This window comes from Aethalodelphis obliquidens, unplaced genomic scaffold, assembly GCF_003676395.1.
Source record: "Aethalodelphis obliquidens isolate GAN/ISIS:26980383/991018 unplaced genomic scaffold, ASM367639v1 scaffold44, whole genome shotgun sequence".
Classification (NCBI taxonomy): domain Eukaryota; kingdom Metazoa; phylum Chordata; class Mammalia; order Artiodactyla; family Delphinidae; genus Aethalodelphis; species Aethalodelphis obliquidens.
Genome location: NW_020837988.1, coordinates 15,446,701 through 15,464,358, shown reverse-complemented (window position 1 = coordinate 15,464,358; position 17,658 = coordinate 15,446,701). Strand labels below are relative to the sequence as shown.

The 17,658-nt window shown below is 46.6% G+C and overlaps 1 protein-coding gene across 1 annotated transcript in view; it reads right to left on the bottom strand.

The window, feature by feature from the left end:
* MARCHF10 (membrane associated ring-CH-type finger 10) overlaps positions 1–17,658 on the bottom strand; it is an 82,963-nt gene that overhangs the window by 14,010 nt on the left and 51,295 nt on the right. Inside the window, exons 5-7 of the mRNA XM_027081278.1 lie at positions 13,332–14,745; positions 8,288–8,454; positions 5,513–5,622 (exon numbers count right to left, since the gene is read on the bottom strand). Coding sequence (XP_026937079.1) covers positions 5,513–5,622; positions 8,288–8,454; positions 13,332–14,745 — 1,691 coding nt within the window. The remainder of the gene's footprint in view (positions 1–5,512; positions 5,623–8,287; positions 8,455–13,331; positions 14,746–17,658) is intronic.

Sequence of the window (17,658 nt, the reverse complement as noted above, 5' to 3'; positions counted from 1 at the left end):
GAACTTCTTCCGTTGGAGAGAGTACTCGCAATTTTGTCACGATGGCCACCACTCCCAGCTGATGCCACTTGGGAGATTCTGATCATTTGTTTATCTGCCTGGCCTCTATGGCATTTGAATGTACAATCTATGGCCTAAACTTTTCTTAAACCTGTTTTCTCCTGGTCCATTCTGCAACCTGGAATGTTCCTTGGAGCTCTACCTGCTGTCATCCTGGAGTTCTTCCTTCCACTCAGAAACCAATCAACCAACCAGTCAGTCAAGCATGAGTCCCACATCCAGGTTAAAGAGCACATGGGAAGGTGTGGGGTTGCTTCGCGGGCAGCACTGCTGGGAGGTGGGCGGTGGGTGTGGAACGCCTGCTGGGCTTAATTTTCAGGCATCTTTTTTTTTTTTTTTGCGGTACGCGGGCCTCTCCCTGTTGTGGCCTCTCCCGTTGTGGAGCACAGGCTCCGGACGCGCAGGCTCAGCGGCCATGGCTCACGGGCCCAGCCGCCCCGCGGCACGTGGGATCTTCCCGGACCGGGGCACGAACCCGCGTCCCCTGCATCCGCAGGCAGACGCTCAACCACTGCGCCACCGGGGAAGCCCTCAGGCATCTCTGAGTTAGGGCGGGGGTGAACTGCTGCCAGCCAGTGACTGGACCACGAAATGCCCGTAGCCCAAGGTGCTTAGTCCAGGTCCTGGGCAGCCCCCCACTCCAGCTGCTTTAGCCTCAGGGGGCCGCTCTCCAGGCCTATAGGAGCTCCTAATCTAGCTGCTCCAAGTCTGGTAACAAGCCTTGACCCTACGGGGCCCAAGGGAACCGCTCAGAGTCTGAGAGGTGGAGGGATAATCGGATTTCAGTGTTAGAGGCCACGGGCAGCAATGAACCAAACCCGGAAAACATACACTGATCCGAGCCCAGGGGCACCTCAGAGACCACTTAGAGTGCGGGCTGGGCACCTGCTGGGTGTGGTCAGAGGCTGAGGGAGGTGTCTGTCTCCCACGTGAGTAGAGGGTTTTGCCCTCAAGAGCCTCTGCCGTGGAGGGCTCACTCTTTTTCCTCTCCCGTCTTAAAAGGCTCCTCTGTGGGGAGGGTCTCTCTGGTCCTGAGAGCAGGTCAGGCCTCTCTGCACTGTGTCCACAGCTGCTCGTCTACCCCCTGCTCTGATCCTCCCACACTGGGGTCCCTGCCTGCTGGTCCACTTCCCCACTATACGGCAGTGACTGTGTTGACCGTGGGCACTGCTGTATCTCCCAGCACAGTATCTGGCATACAGCAGGCACTCAACATGTGTCTTAAAAGTTTGGGCTTCCCTGGTGGCGCAGTGGTTGACAGTCCGCCTGCCGATGCAGGGGACGCGGGTTCGTGCCCCGGTCTGGGGGGATCCCGCGTGCCGCGGGGCGGCTGGGCCCGTGGGCCATGGCCGCTGAGCCTGCGCGTCCGGAGCCTGTGCTCCGCAGCGGGAGAGGCCACCAGTGGTGAGAGGCCTGCGTACCAAAAAAAAAAAAAAAAAAAAAAAAAAGTTAATGAGTTAAACTTCTGTGTTATGTGTATTTTTTCACACTTAAAAAAAAAAAAAAAAATTGACCCCTGGTCCCATCCCAGACTAATTAAATCAGAATCTCCAGGGCTGAGCCTAGGCATCAGTATTTTAATAGAAAAAAAAAAAAAAAGAAGACATGCAGCTAAATGTTAATTTCAATTATGGGAGACTTTTGTGTGTTTGTGATTTTTATAACTAAGGAAAACCAAAAAAAAATCTAAATGTGAAAAATGCACAAGAAAATAAGTTAGTGAGTTAGTTTGCTAGTTAGTGAGTTGAGGTTAAGTGCAGGCCAGTCTGAGCGGAAACCAGTTCTAAGCCTCTTCTGGTTTTGACCCTCTCTGGGTACATGTCTGCGTTTGGCATCAGCTACCCCACTTCTCAAGAAGGGAACCCATTTGCCAAGGAGTGAACAGTGTTGAGGGTTGGCTTAGAGGGCCCAGAGGAGCCAGGGTTTGGGAGTCAGAAGAAGGGCCTGGACCTCAGAAGCACAGGTGTGCACATCAGCCTCCAAGGGTCAAGGGTCTCCCACCTGGGGACGAGCGGAGATTGTATTCCATCCTCGTTATCTTTGTGCTAAATGACAGTTCCTCTGGGCTTCATCCACGGAGAGTTTCTGAACTTGTCGAAGTCACACTTCCCTAGTGTCTCAAGTTTAACTCAGACTGTTAGCAGACAGACAGCACTGAATTCACCACGGGCCATCGGAACAGAACTGCTGTAAAAGTGTGAGCCGAACTGCTTTCCATCAGCAGATAAATATTGCACGTTGGTTCTTGGGACCTTTGTTCTCCCACCAGGGTGGGTCTGTCAATCTCGTTTCTTCCTGTGATTATAACGAAGGGCATTTTCAAAAGGCTTTGACAGCCTGTCAAGTTCTCACTGAAACTAATTTGAACTCTCTTCTGCTTCTATGTTGTGTAATTACTGTGCTGGATATTTTCCATTTTCCCCTCCAGATACACTTTCCACCCTGCTCTGTGGCCCATCGTTGGCTGGTCTCAATGGATTGCGTTAACTAGGCCCCCTTGTCCTCTGGCTCCCCACTGGGTTCAGCCAATGGGAGACCCTAGCTGGAGACCAGAGGGCGGGAGAAGAGAGAGGGGCTGGGGTAGTTACCCGCCTCGTCCCCTCTCTGCTGGGCAGTGGTGTGGCCATGGCAGCTTTCCCCTACTGAGGGTCGCAGGCTGGTGGTGACTCTCTCCCGTAGCCACAGCCCTCCTGATAACTGCCCCCTCCCCTGGTCACTCCAGGCCTAGGGGCGGTCAGTTGCGGGTCCCAGAGTTGCCTAATCGTTCCTCGTCACTTTTACTATCCACATTTTGGCCCTTCATTCAGCTCTCATCACTCGCCCCTTGTGCACGTGCCACCACCTCTTTCCTGCCCAGACCCTGGCTGACACGATTACTTTCACGGTTCTTTTTAGAATGTGCTCATAGCCCATTCTCTCAGCTGGTAGGATGCAGTGAGGCCGAGGTTACAGGTATGACCCCTGTGGGGGCCAGTTGGCTTTGTTCCGCGATGGATTCTGGCTCGGTCCGGGTACCCTTAGCTTTCTCCCTTGAGTCTAAAGAGGTCAGGCATCTCTGGGGCTGTAATATGACGGTTCTCATTCACCAAGAATCTTCTCTGCTCAGGCACTGTCTTAGGTGATGTGCTGAGGTCCTTTCCTACATCCAATCCTTCGGGGTAGGACTTATCATCTCCCACTTCCTACAGATGAGAGAACTGAGATATCCAGAGTTGGTGTAGTTTCCTCAAGGTCACAGGGCCACTCTGGAGAAGGGAATAGGATTTAGGTTCACATCTTGGTCAAAGTTGGTGCGCTTTTTGGCGGGGTGGGCTGCCTCGGGCTGCATGCATGCACACATTTTTGTGCAACTGGAAAAAGCTGCTGTTAGAGAGCCAGTTCTACAAGTGCCACTGGTGAGCCAGCAGTATGTGGTGGCGGCAGCAGCTTCGCAGAGGGAGAACAAGGTGAAAATGCTTGGGACCAACAGGGGTCTTTACTAGACAAGGCTTTCCCCTGGGCTGCATGGAGGTGGTGATGCCTGCAGAATATGCTGGTGGGATTCAGGTAACCCGGCCTTGCCTGGTCTTGTCCTTCCCGGCAAGTCCCGCAGGCTCCACTCCCTGCAATAATCTATTCTTTGAAATGACCTCAGAGAAGCTGTCTGCATCTAGCTGGCACCCTGACCTCAGGCACTCAGAGGGCCTGGTTCCTTTCAATTGTTTGACTGCAGCATCCCCAGGGTCCAAGAACGTGAGTCGCTTCTGTTTCTCATCTCAGATCTCAGTGCCTGGGGGTTACGACTGAGTGATTTGAGACCCTCAGGCCTCAGAATGTAGGGACTCAAAATACTGAATTGTTTTCTCAGGAAACTACTTTTTTCTTCCTTTCTCTCCGCCTCCCTCCCCTCAACTTCCTGACGCCCAACCTTCAAGGCTGGGATGGCGTTATGTCCATTATATCACACTTACTGGTTGTGCTGCTCCAATCTCCATTCTTTTCTTCCTTCTCTCCTTCCCTTCTTTCTCTCTCTCTCTCTCCTTCCCTCCCTTTCCTTCCTTCCTTTCATCCTTTCTTCCTTTCTTGTCTAGCAACCTTAGGATTTTAAAAAGGTAACTACAGGATTGCCCACACTCACGGGCACCATTTTGGCTCAGCTGTGCTTTTTGCAAAAAAAGGTCTGGATACAGACAGGCTAATGATCTGAAAGCCAAAGTGACTCCTCTGAAGAGTGACATTTTAGTTGCTAACAATGATTTTATAGTTTTTAAATTATGTGCTTTACAGTCGTGATTATTAATCATGTTTTTCCTAATTGTGTGAGGAGGGAGGTCAGTCTTGAATTTTAATGGTAATGATGGGCTCTCTTCTTTTGATAAAATATCTACTGACTGCTTATGTGGTTCAAGGCATCTTCCAGATCAGCACCACCACCCAGTAGAAATACAGTCGGAGCCACCAATGCAAGCCATGTATGTAACCTGAAAATTTCTAGGAGTCATATTAAAGTAGTAAAAAGAAACTGGTAAAATTAATTTCAGTAATATATTTTATTTAACCCAGTATATTTAAAATGTTATTTCAACACATAATTAATATAAAATTATTTATGTGATATTTTCCTCTTTTTTTTTATACTGAGCCTTTGAACTTTGGTGAATAACACAACACATCTCAGCGGGAAGTAACCACTTGTTCGTGCGCTACCTGTGGCTTGTGGCTTCTACATTGGGCAGGGCAGCTCTAAATAGAAGATTGTTTGCCTGAGAATTGGGCAGTGAACTATTATCCTGGGCATAAATCACCTTCCCACCTAAGGTTAACTCTTTCACAGTATTAGAACTTCAATCCAAATGCCCCAGGAGAATTAATTCACGAGGTGTTAAAAAGCACCTTTTTAACCAGTAGGGGAATTCCCTGGTGGTCCAGTGGTGAGGACTCGGTGCTTTCGCTGCTAAGGACCTGAGTTCAGTCCCTGGTCGGGGAACTAAGATCTCACACGCCGAGCAGCACAGCCAAAAAAAAAAAAGCACACAGTAGGTGCTTCCTACATGGTTTTAAACCTTGAGCAAAGCAGTCCCTTGTTACCCCAGAGTTACTTGATATATAAATTGGAGACTATTTCCTCCAAGACCCTAATTTTTTTCTCTTGTTATTAAATTATTCCAGCAAATTTGGGCATGAAGCTTGCCAGACTATTCCTATTTCCGTGTGTCCAGTCAGCTACTGTAGCTTCCTACTTCGTCCCTGACAGCAGTGGGACCCCAGCAACCAAGCAACCAAGTCTTCCAACCCTCCAGTGGTCCAGTGTAGTAACGGACCTTCTCAGAGAAGCGAGCTAAATTAGGAGACTCCCAGACTCACCCCCTGCATAGGGCTTCTACGCTCCTTGTATCAGGGTACGTTTCTTCCTCCCTTGTGCCTCTACCCGACTCTAGCCTGTGGACCCAGAGCGGGTGTGAGCAGCTCTTACCCGGGACTGCTGGTGCTTCTGGTAGAACTCGGCCACGTTAAAATCATCCAGGTCGACCAGCAGGCTTTGTTTACACATCTCACAAGTCTTCACGGCGCCAAGATCTGCTCCTTAAATGAAAGAATTTTGTTACACGTAACCCTTTTGGTGTGGACATTTTGCGAGCGAATTTGTGTGTGTGTGAGGAATGCTGCGTTTCAGTGGCCTTCTTTTTTAAAGTCAGTCAGTTTTCTTTTTCTTCAGGCTCAAGGTAGAAAATGACCTTGAACCTGAGATCCAAAAACTTTCCTTTGTCATCATCTTCATTATGATGCAAGCTTCCTGTGAGTGAAATTCCCAGGAATTTCACCTGTTTTAAATAACAGGTCTTGCTTTCTGTTTAAATATAAACATATTGGTTCATAAAATTAGAATTACTACATGGAGGCTGAGAGTCGGTAACACGAGTGTTTGCCGGAAGAGTGAATATTACGTCTATGTTACTGTTGTTTTTCCTGGCAGATCTAACACTGGTCCAAGCAAATAAATTAGTAAGGACCGAATTGGTGGCAGAAGCTATCCTCGATCTGTGGCTTAAAAATCTGTCTTTACTCCTGCCCAGGTGACTTGCCACCTGAGAAGAGTGAGGGACCCTGGGGCCATGTGTGGGCACTGGTATGGCAGTATCTGGGGCCAATGCTTGAGCCTGTCAGCCTCATTTGGGAAAAGAAACAGGAGAAGGCTTCCTTTGTTGCTGGTTTGTTGGTTTTTTTTTTTAACGTGAATTCTAGATCAGCGCTTTTTCCTCCGCTTATCCTGTTCCCCAGTGCAAAAGTGGAAGATGCAGATCTGTGGCTGTAATGTCTAAGCAAGCGTGTTGCCATATGCCCTTTCCCCCTGGTGTAGGTGCTGCATTTTGGCTAATGATGTACTAGTGTTTATGTTATGCATTAGAAAGCAGAGGACTGGGAATTCCTTGGCGGCCCAGTGGTTAGGACTCTGCACTTCCACTGCAGGGGGCCCCGGGTTCAATCCCTGGTTGGGAACTAAGATTCCACAAGCCAAGAGGTGCAGCCAAAAAAAAAAAAAAAGAAAAAAGAAAACAGAGGACGAATCAGTTACTTGAATTTATTTGGTAAAGATAGGGTTTTATACCCCGGTTCTATTTTTCCCCACTGGGGATACAGAGAAGTAGTAAATAATAGAGAATTTCAAAAGACAGGGATGAACAGCGATCCCTTATCTGCATTTTGTTGACTTGATTTTTTTTTTTTTAAAGCATCATTCTATAACACTTAAGGCTACGGAAGGTCCCGTGTGTCCTCCAGTCTAATCCTGCCAGATCACACCCAGGCCAGCATTAGCATTTACAAGCATTTAGCAGTACTTTCATCACGCATCTCATGAGGAATTTTTTCTGTGCTAGATGTTTAATTAGCCCAGATTTCTCGTAAGATAAAGCATCGCACAGCATAGTCATTAGCGGCTGAGATCCACTTGTTCTTTGCTCTCTGAAGGGCTGGGTACCCTGCTCACTGTGTGGAGATACATTTAAGTAGCTCGGGCAGTGGGCGCTCCTACGTTTCTCCTGCAGACGTGGAGAAAGGGTCTCAGGGAGGAGACAGTTAACGGGATCATCCTGTGTGTTCGTTGCCTGATTAAATGGTGTGCTGTGCTTGCTGAGGGGGCGTGGTGACACGCCACGGGGACAGGGTCAAGTTCTAGGTCTCCTGGGCTGTCTGGCACAATGATAACCAAGGAGGAGAACATGGAGGAGAAGCGAAACAGCATCTGGCTCTGGGGTAAAAAGTTTTCAGAAAGGAGAATCTAAAAGCCTTAGGTCTTTTTGAAGCGAAGTGTTCTTTGCATTGGCGTCCTATTTTTTTTTTTTTTTTTTTTTTTCTGTTAGGCGGGTCTCTCACTTTTGTGGCCTCTCCCGTTGCGGAGCACAGGCTCCGGACGCGCAGGCTCAGCGGCCATGGCTCACGGGCCCAGCCGCTCCGCGGCATGTGGGATCTTCCCTGACCGGGGCATGAACCCGTGTCCCCTGCATCGGCAGGCGGACTCTCAACCACTGCGCCCCCAGGGAAGCCCTGGCGTCCTATTTTTTTTGTTGTTGTTATTCAAGTTGCTCTTGTTCCTAAATGTTTTGAAGAAATCTGTTCTCTGCCAGGGAAACTACAGCCGACCTACTGACATGGCTGTATTTAGGTTATAACCTCCCTCGGGAGTTGAGAACGGGGTTTCACACCCAGTTACAAGATCTGTTAAAGACAGAGCTGACAAAATGAGCACAATGGGACTCTCTTTATCTAATATGGCGGCAGAAAAATTAGATCACTGCTCTTTTCGTTGCCGCAAAAGGGCAGCTGGGCTCAGCTCCTAGGTGCTACCCCAACCCCCTCTCCCCAAGTAAAAGGAAGCAGAACTGGTCTGTCTACCAGCTGCCGTGGCCGCTGTGTGTTTGCTGAGACCCAGCCATAGACCCAATTCTAGTTTCCTTCCTCCTGGGAGGCAATCTCAGCATCTCTGCTCAGGCCTCGAGCAGGGGTAAAATTCGACAGCACGTTCCAGGATTCTTCCCTCAGCCTTCAAAACAAAACAAAACAAAACTCATTTCCCTCCCATAATTTGAAGGCAGCTTAGTCCTGCCCCTGTCCTTCGGGGGCTGTGAGCAAGGGCCCCGTTCCCCCCGAGCGACTGCTGCCGTGAGCTGTCGTCAAGGCTGCGAGTCCCACAGGGCGGCGCCTCGTGTTAAGTATTCGGCACGTGTGTCGTTCCGCCTTTCCCACCTACCTGATGTTATTTTCACTTTCAGCCATGTTTTCAGGCACTCCGGATGGACAGACCGCAGGCTTCCCACGCAGCCGCACGGCTCCACGAGGGGATTGGCGGGGGAACCCCCGGCTATCTGACAGATGCGACACAAGTCTCCCTCATCCTCAGAGTCCTCCTCCAGGAGACTAAGTGGAAAACAAGCCCTCGTCACCAGGAGTCTACACGTTTGCAGTTTCCGCAAATACCAGTTCCCAGAGCGTAGGGTGGGGCGGGGAGGAAAAGGGAGCCAGCCCCCCCGCTCCCCCGCCCCCATGCCTTCCTGGGGGCTAACCCACTGCTCCCTCTGACCCTGCTGAAGATTCTTCCCGGCATGATGGTTACTGATAACAGGGTCAGGGATTCTTTCTCTTTTCTTTTCTTTTTAGGCCGCAGCAGGCAGGTGGTAGAGGTATTTAAAAATTTTTTTAATTTCCTTTTTTTTAGGCCACACCCCGCAGCCTGTGGGATCTTAATTCCCTCACCAGGGATCGAAGCCCGCCCCCGCTGTAGTGGAAGCGCAGAGTCTAAACCACTGGACCATCAGGGAAGTCCCTAGCTTCACGATTCTTCAGTCAGGCTCCTTTGCAGTTATTGATCCGTGTGAGCTAACCAGGAGCATCAGCGCTCCTATCACACATCCAAAGGTTGGGCAAGAGCTCCGGAGGGAAACTGAGCCAGAGGCTAGGAGCTCTTCTCCCCGCACCTCCAGGGCCTGCCTTTGAGGTTTGCTTCTAAAACTTGTGAGTTTGATGACTTTGGACAAGGTGCTTGAGCTTTCCAGGTCTCTGTTTCCTCATGCGTAAAGCCATGATGATCCGACTACTGCTACCCACTTATAGGGGCGTGGGGCAGCCTGGAGGGGGTGGTGAGGGTGAACCTGTTGTGCAGACAACAAAGTGCATCTGGAGTCTGGTAAAGTATTGGCATGTGGAGACCACTCGGTAGTTGTTGGTTGGGATGAGTGATGAACCAGTGAACTTGGACGTGAACTCACCAGTAACTCAACCCTTGCCAATAAGCTATGCCAACATTCCAGAATATAAGCTGCTGGAATGTGTTGAAGGTGGAATTAATGAAAATGTAAGCAAACGTATTTGTGTCTCATAAATGGTGAGTCAATAGCTGGTTGATGTTTCTGCAGGGAGGCTTCTGAGGAAGCTAAGGCTAATTGTTTGTTGTTTAGAATCTTCATGGGCCTAGGAACTCTCTGGTCAAGGAAAGCAAAACTGGCTAGAGACTAAAATCAAAGGAGAGGAAGAAATGGACATTACTGTGGATATAGGAGTGTATGCTCAGTGTCTTAAAAGAGTTTTCTCCCAAGAAAGGGAAGTTCAATGAAAAGGAACAGAATTATACTATCTCATGGTGGGCACAAATAAAAGAAGAGATGTGCCATGTTTACCAAAGAAAGACTCGATGTCTCCAAGATGTCAGTTCTCCCCCAAATAATCTATAGATTCAATGCAATTCCAATGAACATCCCCAAAAGCTGATTTTTAAATGTATATAGTCAAGGACTCTTAAGGAACAAAGTGGGGAGGGAGGCTTTTGCACTTATAAACTTATAAATCTTCAGTCATTGAGATGGTGTGCCTTAGGGAAAAACAACCAAAAAAACAGAACAGACAGAACAGAGAGCCCTGAGACAGACTTATATATTTATAGTTATGTTATGTGACAGATGTGGCTCTGCAGGGGAAAGATCCTGGGACACATTGGTATTCACAATGCATACCTCACACCACAAATTAAATATCACACTTAAGTCCAAAATTCATTTCACATGAAGTCCTAAATGTGCACAGGAAAACTGTAGAGATTTTGGAAGAAAATAGGAAGAATGTCATAATGACCCCAGGTTAGCAAAGGATTTCTTAAGACAACAAGGTACAAATCACAATCTGTAAAAAAGATGGATACAGTTGGCTACATTAAAATTAAGAATTTATTTTCATTAAAAAACATCAAGAAAGAGGAGAGACAAACTACAAATTGAGAAAAGATATTTCCAACACACAACTGTCAAAGAATCAGATTAATAGCCAGACTATATAAAGGATTTAAAATATATATATATTCTAAAAGAAAAATGGGCAGAAGACATAGATAAGCATTTTATAGAAGAAGAAATAGAAATGGTCATTTAACATTTAAAAGAGCCAACAGGGACTTCCCTTGTGGTCCAGTGGTTAAGACTCCCTGCTCCCAATGCAGGGGCCACAGGTTCAATCCCTGATCAGGGAACTAAGATGCCGCATGCCACACAACATGGCCAAAAAAAATTTTAAAAGAGCCAACAGAACACCTAACCTTACTAACAGTCATGAAAATGTAAATTAAAGCCACGGTATCATTTTACTCCCGTGCGACTGGTGACAATTTGTAAAGCCAATCAGTACAAGTGCTGACAAGGATGGACAACAGTATACATCACTGTTGAGACAGTACATTGGCATTACTTGTATGGTGGAAGCTGTGCTACCCGCCAGTCCAGCAAGTCCGCTCCTGCATAAATATCCTAGAGAACTGTTCCCATGTGCACCAGGAGACGTTTACAAGAATGTTCATGTAGCACTGTGTACAGAAAACAGTAAAGGACCCAAATGTCCATCGACAGGAGAATGGCGAAATTGTCTGTAGTGGTGAAAGCAAATGCATTAAAGCCCCAGAATACCAACCAGGATGCACCTGGCTAACGATGTAGGGGAAAAAGCAAGTCACGGGAGAACAGATATTCCATTTCTAGGGAGTTCAAAAATAATAGGAACATTTCTACAGAATTCAAAAATATATACAATGTGTTGTTTAGGAATACATATGCTCATATGGTGAAGCCATGAAGCAAAAAAACTTCCAACAAGAAACTAAAAAGCAAAGGAATGATGGTTGCAATGCAAGAATGATTTCCAGAGGGTTTAGGGGGTTGGGAGGGAGGAGATGAAGGAGGGAGATGAGGAGATAGAGTGAGTGAGGGGCTCCCAAGCTCCAGTGATGTTCCGTTTGCTGGAAGGTGGGCACCAGGATGCCCAAGTTTTGTTCTGCTTCTAATTCTCTAGAGTGTGCGTATGTTATTTGTATGTATCAAGCTAACTAATCCAGTGAACTTTTTTTTTTTCTTTTCTTTATTTTGCAGTACGTGGGCCTCTCACTGTTGTGGCCTCTCCTGTTGCGGAGCACAGGCTCCAGACGCGCAGGCCCAGCGGCCATGGCTCACGGGCCCAGCCGCTCTGTGGCATGTGGGATCTTCCCGCACTGGGGCATGAACCCGTGTCCCCTGCATCAGCAGGCAGACTCTCAACCACTGCGCCCCCAGGGAAGCCCTCAAGCGAACCTTTTAAAGAGTGTAAGTGGCATTGAGAAATGGGCTTGAAATCTTAAAATAAGGCATATTATAAAATATGAACCAATGTTTACTAAAAATTGCATTTATATGCAAAGATAAAAGACTGGAAAGAGTTTTTCACGGTGCTTTTCTCTGGATTATAGGGTTATTGGTGATTTTTCTTTTACGTTTATATTTTTAATATTTCCTAAAATGAATAATTTTGAAATAATAAGAAAAGCATAAGGTTTATTGTATACAGAAAAAAGAGAGTGTCTGATAAACGTAGTACACAAACAGTAGCTGTTTAATGCATTACTACACCTAGAAGTGGGTGCATTTTTAAAAGAAGTCATTTTTAGCCCGAAGGCATTGCTTTGGGATGGTGGAGGTCCAGACCCCTGCCAAGTGGGTTTGAAGAGTATTGTTGGGTAGGTGAGGATGGACGGGTGCCGAGACCTTTGGCCCTTAACCCTGGGTCTGTCTTTTGGTGGTTTGTTTGATGTGGAAAAAAAAGAAGGCGCTGCTAACAAGGAACTTACGTCATTCCTGCAGTCGAATGATAGACAGGAGGGTGTGAGCATTCTAAGTCATATCTTTTCCTCCTTCTTGCATTCAGATTCATTGCCATGGAATTTTCCCACTTACAGATGAATATCAATGGGATAATTAATGACCCAGTGAGCCATGCTAACACAAAAAAGAGGGCTCGTATTCAAAGAATCACTTTCCAGATCAGTAAGCCAATATCAGGGCATGGCAACACCTATCATAAATTAAATGGTCAAATCCCAACATGGTGTTTAACGACAGCTTTAAAAAGTATTGCATTTCATAGTTGTCAAATGTCCCAAAATCATCTCACGAGAAAGGAGAGATCAAAGAAAAGAACAATTCGAAAAAGATCTTCTTTCTTCCTTTCTTGTGCATGAGAAGCAGCACATAAAATGGAAGCAGTGGTCACCCCAGCGTGGCCCTTCAGAGAACTGAGGTAGCTATGGCAACTGTTGGAGACCAGCCTTTTAGTTTGGAAGGTTCAAATTCTAGAACTGTTGGTTGGATTTGCGCAGAGCTCATGGGGGAGAGCTGGTGAACTTCCAAGTGCTGAATGGCTCCTTCTCTGGGGAGATAACAACCATTTCATAAAAAAATCTTGGTTCCTAATTGCTAGGGGGAAAGGGAAGCCCTATGTAGAAGTCAGAAACCCTTGGGACTTCCCTGGCGGTTCAGTGGTTAAGACTCCATGCTTCCACTGCAGGGGGCACGGGTTCGATCCCTGGTCGGGGAACTAAGAAACTGTAAGCTGCAAGGTGCGGCCAAAAACAAACAAGCAAACCCCAAAACCCTTATATTTGGCAAACTTGCCTTTTATTTTCTTTGTTTCTAAAAATTTTATTTATTTTTTATTGGAGTATAGTTGCTTGCCTTTCTTAAAGTTACGGTATTCAAGGAAAAAAACACTTTGGGAATACTGAAGAAATTGGGCTGGAACACCGAACGTTTCTTTGTAGAGACATATATTTTAAAAGCAACAAACTAGATAATTTTCTTGAAAGAAGAAATCATTAAAATGTCAAGGAAGGGCCTCCCTTGACCTAGAATCCCCATGACCCTTTAAGGAAAGCACTGCTTATTTTCGTGTTAGAGAAATAGAATTTAGAAATATATATGTATATTCATATAATTATGAAAATGCCTCACCTTTCTTGTAATTTCTTGAGTTTCTCAGGGTCTGCCTTTATTTCAGTGGCTTCCTTTTCATCGGTGACGCCAGGGACCTCCATTCTGCTCCCATTGTCATTTTGATTTGGGGACTCAGACACTGCAAAGAAATTAAAAGGTATATTTTCTTGCAGGGACCTGGGCACATGCAAGTGGCCTTGTAAATTCATTTCTGATGGAGAAGAGCTGGAAGACTCCACCAAGGACAAGCTGCTTTGAGGATTTAGTAAGAGATCTTCTGTATGTAATGGAGCCTCCTGAGATTGGCTTGTTAAAGTAATATGTTCTGCTCCCCTGACATCAAATTCATGCACACTGTTTACAGGAAAATAACTGTGGTTTTCAGCACTGGCAAATAGATTCCTGTTTCTAATGGGGGACAGTGGTTGACGAACATTAAACCTGGAGCTTCCCTCCGAGTCTGAACTGGGAGCTAAGGTAGATGATGTGGACAGGTCTATTGGAGTATCGTCTCTCAGAGCAGAATGCATGAATGATCCTGGGGTGTTATAGGATGAATTCATTGATGATCTTGGAGCTGTTGGTCTACCAGCAAAAAAACAGCCAAGAGGATTATGAGAATCACTTAAATGGGCCTGCCAATCTCTTTCATAATCATGGGTTCCGGGCCTGTCTTCCATAGAAGTAACATCACGAAATACATTTTCAGCATTAAGGTCATCCTCCAGACTGCTTTTGGATTTGGTGTCCCACGAATGAAAGGTCTTCTCATTTTCACTGTCACTGCTGTCTTTCTCTTTAGCAGACCCCCCATCAGGCCGCCCAGGGTCTTGGAATATCCCTTGCCAGGTGGAAGGCTGCCCTGTCACTAGCTGCATTGCACTGCTAATTCGTAATGAGCCATGACTGGACTCACTTCTTATAGAATTCGCTCTGCAATTTGCAGGATTTTCTTCAAAGCTTTTATTTTTGGCCTGAGTGGCCAATGTCCCAAGAAATCTACTTCTCTTATGATTGGAAGGAGAACGGAGCGGGTGCATACCAGCCAGCAAAAGTTCTTCCTCTACATGGGTTTCCTCTTCAGTGTCATCATTTTCTTCTCCAGAGTTTGAGGATAAAACGGAATAAAAATCTTCATCTCTGAACCGAAACATCATTCTTCTTGGCCCTTCCAAGGTGGTAGCTATGCGTGGTGGCCCCAAGGACTCGGTCAACTCTTGAGGACTGTTCATTCCTTGGAAGGCCTGGGATAGGGCTGGGTGTGGTTCCTTCTGGGAGAGAGCACTCAGGCCTTTTTTTTTGGCTTTCTCGGGGGTATTCTCCATCACCGTTATTAGCTGTGAGGATGGGACCAAGTTTCTTCTCTCTCGAGTTGGCCTCTTCAGCTTGGTGTCACTTGCCCACATTGGACCTTCTTGTTGAACGATTGGATCTGTATTGAGAAAAGATAAGCTTATCATTTTACTGTAGGTGCTCACAGCTGAGAGACCTCTAACACCAAGGGTGAGGGTCCCATAAGGCAACAAACAAGCTCTGGAGAGGAAAACGGGCACGGTTAAGATGACTGGTGGTACCGAAGGAGTACAGGAGAGCTAGTTTCAGTTTACCGCGTACGAACTCTCTTTTGTTTTTGTTTCTTTTTTTTTTTTGGCTGTGCCGTGTGGCATGCGGGATCTTGGTTCCCTGACCAGGGATCGAACCCTTGCCCTTTGCAATGGAAGCACTGAGTCTTAACCACTGGACCGCCAGGGAAGTCCCTATGAACTCTCTTTTGTACACTTGTGGAGCTCAGGTTGGTCCTGGGGCAGCACAATGACCCTGAGGATACAAATCCTTTCTGCAGAAGCTCTGGGAAGACTGTCCAGCCCCACGTCAGTCAGGGCTGATGATGGGTAACATCTCTCAAATGATGGTTTCATACCAGTATTTACTGAGAAGGAAAACCAACACTCCAGGAACGACTACTACAAAGCCCACCAGTGCTTTCTCATCCCAATTTGTTCAACATACACTCAGGACACTCCTGCTTCACTTACAGCTTTACAAAACATTAAGAAAGGTACAGTCTACTCTGGCAGATTGGGAGGAAGGCTCTAGAAGCTGCTGCCCAGTTAAATTGATGATCATGGTTACATTTACTACTCAGTGCAAATAAAAATCATAACCCTCTGATGAAATCATGATCTCCTCTTTGTCACTAGCCCCAAATCAGTTTGTAACCTCTGACTGTGATAGAATTCCTCTCCGTTGCCTCCTGAATCTAAAGTATGAGGAGATGTAGAAAGAGGAGAGAGGTCAAGTGCCCAAAGGGGTAGGAATGTCTATGGGTGAAATGGTTTGGTCAAAACTTGCCTTATAAAAATAACGCATAAGCACTGAGGGCACCATGCTAATTGCGTTACATGCACACAGTTAGGCTCACAACCCTGTGGAACAGGTGCCACAATCACACCACATCATAAGTGAGAGCACCAAGGCTTAGGGAGTCACATAAGTTGCCCAAGATCCTATTTCCAGTAAGTGATGGAGTGAACATTTGAACTCGGATCTGCCTGATGCTACAGTTTGTAACCACTACCCTGCCCTGGCTGGACTAACAATTTCCTTGTAAAAACAAGAATCCACTTCATTCCTAGTGTGTGCACTGCGGAGGGTTTTTACCCTCTCAACGTGGATAGGACACTGGACCTGCTTCTCTGATTCCACTCTCCTGTGTTCCCTCCTGCCATTGGCCACCCCCTTCTGCTCCCCCCTCTGCTATCCTGTAGGATCTGGTGAGGCGCTGCCATCCTTATCGTTCGGTTCCCAAAGCGGTTCACCCTGTAGAGTGGACAGGACTCCACAGCTTCGGCAAGGCCTGTGTGGTAACAGCTCAGGCAGGTGAAACGGAAATCCTCCAAGTGTCTGGCTTAGCCAGAGACCAAGTCAATACAGACTTGCTTCAGTGGAGGCGCCTCTCAGGGGAGCAGCAGTCTGCGCCTCCAACATCCTGATACTCCATAAGCCTCCTTTTATTGCTAACTGCATGGGACAATCAGGGACGCAGTGAGAATCTTTACTCATTGGCTCTTTAGAAATCAGTTAAGCTTTCTTATCAGGCCCCTCCCAAGTTTTTATAAACCCCAGTAAGAGACGTAGCAGTGATTCTAGGATGCACTGGGCATCTGGCTATGGATGTAAAGGATTGGAGCTGTGTGCCCACCCAGGCTGGGCTGATGGCATTTTAAGGAACAAATGCTTCTATGTGACAATCTGAATTCTCTCTCTTTCTGTCTCTCTCTCTCTCTCTCTCTGTCTTTCTATATATATATATTTTTTTTTCTTTTTTTTTTGCGGTATGTGGGTCTCTCACTGTTGTGGCCTCTCCCGTTGCGGAGCACAGGCTCCGGACGCGCAGGCTCAACGGCCATGGCTCATGGGCCTAGCCGCTCTGCAGCATGTGGGATCTTCCTGGACCGGGGCACGAACCCATGTCCCGTGCATCGGCAGGCAGGCTCTCAACCACTGTGCCACCAGGGAAGCCCTTTTTTTTTTTTTTAAGAAAAAAATGATATGGAGGATTTGGAAGTGTAGGCTTTGGTTAATTACTTTCTGTTTTTTTTTAATTTAATTTATTTTTTTATACAGCAGGTTCTTATTAGTCATCCATTTTATACACATCAGTGTATACATGTCAATCCCAATCTCCCAATTCATCACACCCCCACCCGCACCCGCCACTGCTTTCCCCCCTTGCTCTCCATACGTTTGTTCTCTACATCTGTGTCTCTATCTCTGCCCTGCAAACCGGTTCATCTGTACCATTTTTCTAGGTTCCACATATATGCGTTAATATACAATATTTATTTTTCTCATTCTGACTTACTTCACTCTGTATGACAGTCTTTAGATTCATCCATGTCTCTACAAATGACCCAATTTCGTTCCTTTTTATGGCTGAGTAATATTCCATTGTATATATGTACCACATCTTCTTTATCCATTCGTCTGTCGGTGGGCATTTAGGTTGCTTCCACGACCTGGCTATTGTAAATAGCGCAGCAATGAACATTGGGGTGCATGTGTCCTTTTGAATTATGGTTTTCTCTGGGTATATGCCCAGTAGTGGGATTGCTGGGTCATACGGTAATTCTATTTTTAGTTTTTTAAGGGACCTCCATACTGTTCTCCAAAATGGCTGTATCAATTTACATTCCCACCAACAGTGCAAGAGGGTTCCCTTTTCTCCACACCCTCTCCAGCATTTGTTGTTTGTAGATTTTCTGATGATGCCCATTCTAACTGGTGTGAGGTGATACCTCATTGTAGTTTTGATTTGCATTTCTCTAATAATTAGTGATGTTTG